The sequence below is a fragment of the Alosa alosa genome, chromosome 5 (assembly GCF_017589495.1).
Source record: "Alosa alosa isolate M-15738 ecotype Scorff River chromosome 5, AALO_Geno_1.1, whole genome shotgun sequence".
NCBI classification, from domain to species: domain Eukaryota; kingdom Metazoa; phylum Chordata; class Actinopteri; order Clupeiformes; family Clupeidae; genus Alosa; species Alosa alosa.
Genome location: NC_063193.1, coordinates 30,950,859 through 30,960,858, shown reverse-complemented (window position 1 = coordinate 30,960,858; position 10,000 = coordinate 30,950,859). Strand labels below are relative to the sequence as shown.

At 48.5% G+C, this 10,000-nt stretch overlaps 1 protein-coding gene across 2 annotated transcripts in view; it reads right to left on the bottom strand.

The window, feature by feature from the left end:
* mvb12bb (multivesicular body subunit 12Bb) overlaps positions 1 to 10,000 on the bottom strand; it is a 56,527-nt gene that overhangs the window by 22,893 nt on the left and 23,634 nt on the right. For both annotated transcript variants that reach the window (XM_048244424.1, XM_048244426.1), the window contains exon 7: positions 321 to 415. In XM_048244424.1, the coding sequence (XP_048100381.1) occupies positions 321 to 415 (95 nt within the window). The remainder of the gene's footprint in view (positions 1 to 320; positions 416 to 10,000) is intronic.

The window sequence follows — 10,000 nt, the reverse complement described above, 5'->3', positions numbered from 1 at the left end:
AAGAGAAGACAAGGGCTTCATTTCATCAGAAAATAAGGTGTGTGTGTGTGTGTGTGTGTATGTGTGTGTGTGTGTGTGTGTGTGTGTGTGTGCGAGTGTGTCTGTGTGTTTGTGTGTGTTTGTGTGAGTGTGTCTGTGTGTTCGTGTGTGTTTGTGTTCGTGTGTCTGTGTGTGTGTGCGCGCGCGGCGGTTTGTCAAACAGAGCAGAGCATGGACCAGGAATCCGATTCAGTCAAAGCTAAATCATTACTAAGTATTTATTAGAAATGTTACTAACTTTATTTCTTTTTATCACACACACACACACACATACACCTCACCTGAAATGGTGTAGATGCCTCCTGAGTTCTGTTGCTCATAGATGGGGCGGGTCCTCCTTACACTGGGGTTGGTGACCAATGATGATGATGCTGGCCTGGACAGCACAGGACAACAGAGAGACATGAACACAGAGCTTTAAAGAGACTGTGCTGAAGAGACTGTGCTGAAGCACATGAACACAGAGCTTTAAAGAGACTGTGCTGAAACACATGAACACAGAGCTTTAAAGATACATGAACACAGAGCTTTAAAGAGACTGTGCTGAAGCACATGAACACAGAGCTTTAAAGAGACATGGACACAGAGCTTTAAAGAGACTGTGCTGAAGAGACTGTGCTGAAGCACATGAACACAGAGCTTTAAAGAGACATGAACACAGAGCTTTAAAGAGACTGTGCTGAAGAGACTGTGCTGAAGCACATGAACACAGAGCTTTAAAGAGACTGTGCTGAAGCACATGAACACAGAGCTTTAAAGAGACTGTGCTGAAACACATGAACACAGAGCTTTAAAGAGACATGAACACAGAGCTTTAAAGAGACTGTGCTGAAACACATGAACACAGAGCTTTAAAGAGACATGAACACAGAGCTTTAAAGAGACTGTGCTGAAGCACATGAACACAGAGCTTTAAAGAGACTTTGCTGAAACACATGAACACAGAGCTTTAAAGAGACATGAACACAGAGCTTTAAAGAGACTGTGCTGAAGCACATGAACACAGAGCTTTAAAGAGACTGTGCTGAAGAGACTGTGCTGAAGCACACAAACACAGAGCTTTTGAAGAGACTGTGCTGAAGAGACTGTGCTGAAGCACATAAACACAGAGCTTTTGAAGAGACTGTGCTGCTGGTAGGATGGAATGGATTTCTCATTTTTGTCAGTAATCCATATATTTAAAAAGCATAAAGTTCCTGTGCACAGCCTTCCAGGTGCTGGTGAGGTGCAGTCGTCAATAGATTAAAAGGAAAATGAAGGATCACGCCATATTTGTTTATCAATATTGATAATTCATAATATAGTTCAGGGTGGTGAGTTAATAGTGGTTAGCTGGTCTAAATCTGTTCCCAGTGTTGTGGGTGGTGAGAGGGTAAATGAATAATTGCATAGGGCTTAGCTGGATCATGTATGGCCTAAGGGGTCTGGTAAAGTCCTGCCTATGGGGTTATCACTGTGTGCTTTACACTACTTGATGTATGTGTGGACAAAGAAGATTAATATACAATAAGCACGCCATTCACATTCATAGCCTTACAAAGCTCATTCCCTATGCATTCACATGCAGGTAAAATGCATCATAAGGGGATTAGGTGAACAGGCTCATATAACATCAAGCCCATATCCCTCATAACCACCCCCCACTCACACACACACACACTCATACACACACACTGTTGTGTTTTTGTCTTGTAAAAGATTAACGGCTGTCACAGTGTCTCTGATTTTAAAACCAGCAAACCTCTGCCCCACTGTGGAAGCCAGGCTAACACTGCTGCTGTATGAAGGGGGGGGCACACTGCTGCTGTATGGGGGGGGGGGGGGGGGGGGTAATGGTCAACAGAGGGCCATAGATCTCTGTAAAATGGACTCTGAGTCTCCTGTGGGTCTGCGTTGTAAGTCTGCAGAGAGCTGTCCAGGACTTAACCCTTAATATCACCCTAACTGGACACACACACACACACACACAACTCTGGTCAGCTATTCATGGACACACACACCAGGCTGGTCAGTTGTTCATGGACACACACACACACACCATCAGGCTGGTCAGTTGTTCATGGACACACACACACACACCATGCTGGTCAAATGGACCAGTGACCACTAAGCCACACGGGACTTTAACCACCCCAGTACAAACCCCATGCCCCCACTAGCCCTCCTGCTGGTCAGCGTCTCGTCTCTAATGCAGCTATTGATCTCCCCACATGTGACCGCAGCATGCTGCCCGAGCAGAGAAACTCAGACACACACTTCAAACATGACATCCCAATCCAGTGTGTGTGTGTGTGTGTTTGTGTGTGTGTCAGAAACAGCCGGATGTCTCCCTCTTATTTTCATTGACTTGCAGCAGGGCTGCCCAGCTCTGTGCTGCTGTGTAGTGTGTGTGTGTGTGTGTGTGTGTGTGTGTGTATGTGTGCGTGTGTGTCTGTATGTGTGTGTGCGCGCGCGTATGTGTATGTGTGTGTGTGTGCGCGGAGGTCTGAGGCCCAAATGAAGCGTGCAGCAGAGCACTTCATGGACACACTGCACTCCCTCTCTCCATCAATCATGCTATCATGAGTTACTCTCGCTGACACACTCTCCACAATCAATAAACACACACACACACACACACATACACACACACACATAGATAGAGAGATGGAAACTGGTGATTTTAAACACAGGGAAAGGCTGAGGGATCTGCAGTTACATAAAACTGGCATCTCCTACATCTGTTGATGCACAGCCAATCAGATCCACACTGGAGAAGCAGAGACAGTCAGTACATCAGAAACAAAGCACACACACACACACGCCACACACACACACACACACACACACACACACACATACACAGGCGCGCACATACACAAGCGCGCACATGCACACACACACACACACAGGCCGTAACATAAAACCTGACAGATGCAAACCGTAGTCCTAACATATGACGAGAACATGAGATCTCAACCGACACACTACAGTAGAGCTCTGATATATGCTATCACAACCACACCAACAGAAACACACACACGCTCCAGACTGCTCACACAGATTCACCAGCCAACACATACAGTACACACAGTCACACACACGTTCACACACAGACACATGCTCACACACACACACACACACACACAGACACACACTTACACACAGACACGCTCCAGACTGCTCACACACATTCACCAGCCAACACATACACAATCATACACACACACACAGACACACTTACACACACATACACACCAGACTACTAACAGACATACTCCAGACTACACGACACTACTGTAGACTTCACAGGGTCCAGACTAGTGCACATAGTTCCTACTGCTCTCTCTACACACCCCAAACCCCAGACTAGTTCACATAGTTCTCCTACCCTCTACACACCCCAAACCCCAGACTAGTTCACATAGTTCTCCTACCCTCTACACACCCCAAACCCCAGACTAGTGCACATAGTTCCTACTGCTCTCTCTACACACCCCAAACCCCAGACTAGTTCACATAGTTCTCCTACCCTCTACACACCCCAAACCCCAGACTAGTTCACATAGTTCCTCCTACACTCTACACACCCCAAAACCCAGGCTAGTTCACGTACAGTTCCTACTGCTCTCTCTACACACCCCAAACCCCAGGCCTGACGCAGAAAAGCCCTGACTACACACAGACATGGATATTTATGCTCCAGACTGGGTTCGAGACAGTGTGTGTATGTGTGTGTAAGAGCACCAGTAGATTTGTGCAGTGTGCATAAATTTCAGTGTGTGTGTGTGTGTTTGTGTGCATGTCTGAGTGCACGTGTGCATATTTGTAGATGCGGAGGGTAATGAATCTCCAGGCGGGGCATTCTTGGGGGACCAGGGTGAGCCCTAAATTTAAGACTAAGCGAATATGTAAATCTACAGAGGGGAGGGAGTAGTCATGCCCCCACCCCCATCACTCCTGATGAGATAAATAAACCAAATCATTCCTATCAAGAGCGATATAACACGGCCCCTGACAGCGGCTGGTATTTATGAACTGAGCGCCACGCCGCAGATTTATTTGTCTCGATAGGGTGGACTTTTCCGTCTCTGGCCGAGGCGGCGTTTGGCCCTGGTGAATTCGGGCCAATGTGGAATTTTTAAAAGGTTGGCATCAATCTTACGGGAGAGATTGCCACATTTAATGAAGACTTTGCTTCGTTTGCAAAGGTTGAGGCCGATGCCAGCAGAGTGGGGGCCAGGGACACGACTGGCTGTCCGAGCAGAGAAGAGACATTTCACAAACAGCGATAAACTGAAGGCTGTGTGTGTGTGTGTGCGCGTGTTTGTTTGTGTGTATGTGTGTGTTGCTATTTCTGTGAAGTGCAGACAGGATGGCACATACACACACAAACACACACACACAATGAACACTGAACCACAGGGATAAACAAATGCAAATGAGAGCATTGAACAGACCAGATGCAGAATGCATCAAAAAATTGAGAAGGTCACAAAAGCGGATGTGTGAAACTGGCCTTTTGAATAGTGTGTATTGCATGTGAAACGTGTTGGTGGTTACGGCAGAGTAAAGGTACGCTGCAGTATGATTGATATCAGCTCAGAGAAGGCCCCTGGAACACTTCCATTGTTCTACTGCAACCACAGCTTGCCAAACAAAGCTCTGTGCCATCAGTCAGTTTAAGAGTGAGGAGTGTGTCTTTGGATTGTGTGTGTGTGTGTGTGTGTGTGCATGTGTGTTTGTGTGTGTTTGCATGTACATGTGTGTGCGTGTGTGTGTGCAAGTGTGCATGTGTGTGTGTGTGTGTCTCCCTCTGTGTCTGTGATAGAACAAAGTGTGTGTGTGTGTGTGTGTGTGTGTGTGTGTGTGCAAGTGTGCATGTGTGTGTGTGTGTGTGTGTGTCTCCCTCTGTGTCTGTGATAGAGCAAAGTGTGTGTGTGTGTGTGTGTGTGTGTGTGTGTGTGTGTGTGTGTGTGTGTGTGTGCAATGGGATGGTCTTTGCATCTTTATTTCCCTCAGCTTGTCACAGGGGGAAAGAAGCACTCAATCCAAATCGGGGTGCATTTGAGACGTCTCGTCGTGACTCCTCCGTCTCCACCAGCATATGGTAAATCAATGACACGTCTACTTCCTGAAACAAACCCATGGCAACAGCACCGCTGCATAATTGAACAGAGCGCGGCTGTCCAGACCGGAGGAGCCACTTGAGTTTTGAGCACAATTAATCATACTCGCATGCAGCCGGCGCCATATTGACACTTAGCCCTTATTCAACATTTAATTAGCACCCAACTTCTCAGGAGCGGCCTGCAACAGATGAAAGTCAGCAGCCAGGGATTAAACCAGAACACACACACACACACACACACAGCGAGGAGGAATATAATCTGTCTGAGAACACACAACAACACTCAACAATGTATGAACACGGTGCCATATGCCATATCCCACCACATACTGTACCATATACATACAATATACATACCACATACTGTACCATATACATACAATATACATACCACATACTGTACCATATACATACAATATACATACCACATACCATATACATACCACATACATACCATACACATACCATATACATACCACATACATACCACATACATACCACATACCATATACATACCACATACATACCACATACATACCATATACATACTACATACATACCATATACATACCATATACATACCACATACATACCACATACCATATACATACCATATACATACCACATAAATATCATATACATACCATATACATACCATATTGTGTCACATACATACCATATACATACCATATTGTGTCATATAGCCATGCAAAGCCATATACCACCATATAGCCATACATACAGTATAAATGCCATATACCACCACATAGCCATACATACAGTATAAATGCCATATACCACCATATAGCCATACATACAGTATAAATGCCATATACCACCATATAGCCATACATATGAATGCCATATACAACCATGTGTGTTTCCCAGAGTTCATGTGAGGACACTAAAGGACTGTGATCTGTGCAGGTTCAATCAGTTACCCAATTATCAAAAAGAATACACACACACACACGCACACACACACACACACACACGCGCGCACACACATGTGCACACACACACACACACACACACACACACACCCTCCACGTGGTGAAGGACACCTCAACATGGCAAGCTGATGGGTGGGTAACAATGTAGCCAAGGAGACAACACGTCAGCACTAGGGAGGAGAAGAGTGTAGAACATCTGTCATCCACACACACACACACACACACACACACACACACACGCACACACACACACACACACACACACACACACACACACACACACACACACACACACACACACACACACACACACACACACACACGTCTGCAGAGGGGGAGGATAAAAATAATACCCTGGGAGATGCCTGGGCAGGAGACACACTTTACACACACACACACACACACACACACACACACACAAAGAGAGAGAGAGAGAGCTGGAAGCTCCTGTTTTGACACTCATCCAGCCTCCTGCATGACAACGCCTCAGTGTTTCAGCAGACAAGCGGCCCACACACTCCTCAGATACACACAGAGTCTCTACAAACACGAATATTAACACATACAAGACACACACAATTGAAGAACACGCTATTGAAAATAGGCTAATAATTCATGTGCACACACGCATTACACATGCACACACGGCGCTGCCATTAAGAGCACAAACACACACACATTATTATTTACACAATATTACACACACACACACGTGCACAGACAACCTTACATCCTGCCACTGCTATCTTCTTCACTTGTCATCACCCTGGTTCAACTTTGTGTGTGAGACTCATGAGAATATGTGTGGCTGTGTCTGAATGTGTGAGTGTGTGTGCAGTGCGTGTGCGTGCGTGCGGAGCGTGCGTACGTCCATGTAAGGCTGCCTGTCCGCACGTGAAGGCGGGTGCTTGTGTGTCCGTGTGTGTGTGTGTGCGTGTGTGTGTGTGCGTGCGTGCGTGCGTGCGCTGGCACGTTATTTCCAGGCATCCAGGTTGCCAGAATGCTCTGTACATGCCAGAGGCAGCGCCATGTTTACGCTCACACTTTCACATCATCCGTGTGCGTGCGTGTGTGCGTGTGTGTGTGTGTGTGTGCGGTGCGTGTGCAGGCATACGGTGGGTGTGCGGTGCGTGCGTGTCCGTGTGTCTGTGTGTATGTGCCCACGATCCCGCCGACGATCCCATTGTTCCTGGCACCTCTCAGCTCCCATCTACCTGATTTGGAAACTTCACAACCTCCAACTCCTGGCAAAGAGACAACAGCAACACACACACACACACACACACACATACAAACATACACACAGTCACACACACACAAACATACACATACACTTACAAACATACACACACACAAACACACACATACACTTACAAACATACACACACACACACCTGGCCTGTGATGGGCACTTGGAGATTATGAATCAGAGTCGCAGGGAGATTCGTTGTTTAAAAGGACAGAACTAGTGAGGATGGAGGAACAAGAGAGGATAGACAGAATGCGAGAGGATGGAGAGAACAAGAGAGGATAGACAGAATGAGAGAGGATGGAGAGAACAAGAGAGAAGGAACAGAACAAGAGTGGATGAACAGGCCAGTTTGTCCAGAGTGGGTTTACGGCTCTGGGCTGCTGATTTAGAAAGAGGGCTGCAGGTAGAGGCCGCCTCTGTCTCCGTCTCCACCAGAGAGATATGCCAGGGGCCTTGGGAGGGATCACACACACACACACACACACATTACAGACACACACACACCATTACACACACACACACACACACACACACACACACGCACACACACACACACACACACACACACACACATTACACACACACACACACACACACACACACACCTATATTAGTGCCTAGGCTAATTTATGCCCGCTGTCACCATAGACGCCTGGCATAGGGTGTGCCAGAGGCAGGAACATGGGGGCAGATAGTGGACACATGCACAGCCTGAGAGGAGTGGAGAGACAGAGAGGAGGAGGAGGAGAGGAGGAGGAGAGGAGAGAGAGAGGAGAGGGGGAGGAGAGGAGAGAGATAGGAGGAGGAAAAAGGGAGGAGAGAGGAGAGGAGAGGAGGGGAGAGAGAGAGAGAGAGAGAGAGGAGGAGGAGGGAGGAGGAGAGGAGGAGAGGAGGAGAAAGGAGGTGGAGATGAGAAGGGAAAAATGAGGAGGGGAGGAGAAGAGGCAGAGGGAGGGAGGGAGGAGAGAGAGAGAGAGAGAGGAGGTGAGGAGAGATGAAGAGAAGAGAGGAGAGAGGAGGTGAGGTGAGGAGAAGAGAGGAGAGAGGAGGTGAGGTGAGGAGAGGAGAGGAGAGGAGGAGAAAGGAGAGGTGGAGATGAGAAGGGAAAAATGAGGAGGGGAGGAGAAGAGAGCAGAGAGGAGAGGAGGAGGGGAGGAGAAGAGGGGAGAGGGGAGAGGGAGGAGGGCAGGGGGAGAGGGGAAGGGAGAAGAGCAGAGGGAGGGGGAGGGAGGGGAGGGGGAGGAGAGGAGAGGAAAGGAGGGGAGAGGCCTGTAGTGAGTCTGGATATACAGGTGTGAATCTGGACCTATAGGTGTGAGTGTGGACCTACAGGTGTGAATCTGAACCCTTGTCAGCATCCGAATGAGACGTGTGAGTGTACTGTAATGGTGCTGGGATGGGAGTGCATACCACGACACAGAGGGCAGTGTGAGGGATGACAGGGCAGTGTGAGGGATGACAGGGCAGTGTGAGGGATGACAGAGCAGTGTGAGGGATGACAGAGGGCAGAGGGCAGTGTGAGGGATGACAGGGCAGTGTGAGGGACGACAGGGCAGTGTGAGGGATGACAGAGCAGTGTGAGGGATGACAGGGCAGTGTGAGGGACGGCAGGGCCAGCGAGTTCATTCAGACACACGTGCAGAACACACACATTCCTGCGGTGTGTGAGCGGTGCCTGAGGTGGACGAGAGCGTGGGGCGCAGAGTGAGGAGTGACGGGTCAGAGCCAGGGAGGCCGTTGCCATAGTTACTGCTGTCATTAAACATTCAGCGCTCATTGACTGACCAGGCCTGGGAGGCACTTACGCTTAAGGGTCACACTTACACAGCAATACAATTACTCCACAGAGCACAGCCCAGTGCATTAAGCCCAGTCCAACTGCTCCTGCAGACTAACTGGGTTTGGCTAGTCAGCACCATGGCTACTGTGCACTATGCATGCTAGCTGTTGACCAGTGTGTGCGTGTGTGTGTATGTGAGTGTGTGTCTGAGTGTGTGTGTGTGTGTGTGGGACTGTGTGTATGTGACTGTGTGTGCATGTGTGTATGCGAGTGTGTGTCTGAGTGGTTGTGTGTGTGTGTGTGTGAGTGTGTGTGTGTGAGTGTGTGTGTGGATGCTGACCTGTGCTTATTATAGCCGGTGAGAGTTGAATGACTCCACCCACGGAGAGAGAGGAGAAGATGGAGGTGATCTGCACACAGTGGTACATGCAGAGAGGAGAGGATAGAAGGAGGAGGAGCAGGAAGAGTAGGAGATAGAGGAGCAGGAGGAGGAGCAGGAAGAGTAGGAGATAGAGGAGCAGGAGGAGGAGCAGGAAGAGTAGGAGATAGAGGAGCAGGTGGAGGAGGTGGAGGAGGTGGAGGAAGAGTAGGAGATAGAGGAGCAGGAGGAGGAGCAGGAAGAGTAGGAGATAGAGGAGCAGGTGGAGCAGGTGGAGGAGGTGGAGGACTCTAGAGGGAAGGAGGAGCAGAGGTCTGGGTAGAGAGGGAGGAGCAGCAGAGTCTTTCGGGAGGCACAGGAGAGTGGTGCAGGGAGACACAAAGAGGAGCAGGAGAATACAAGCTTCCTATGGAGCGGAGGAGAGAGGAGAGGAGAAGATGTGTTTCTGTGTGTATGTGTGTGTGTCAAAGTCAAAGTCAAAGTCAAA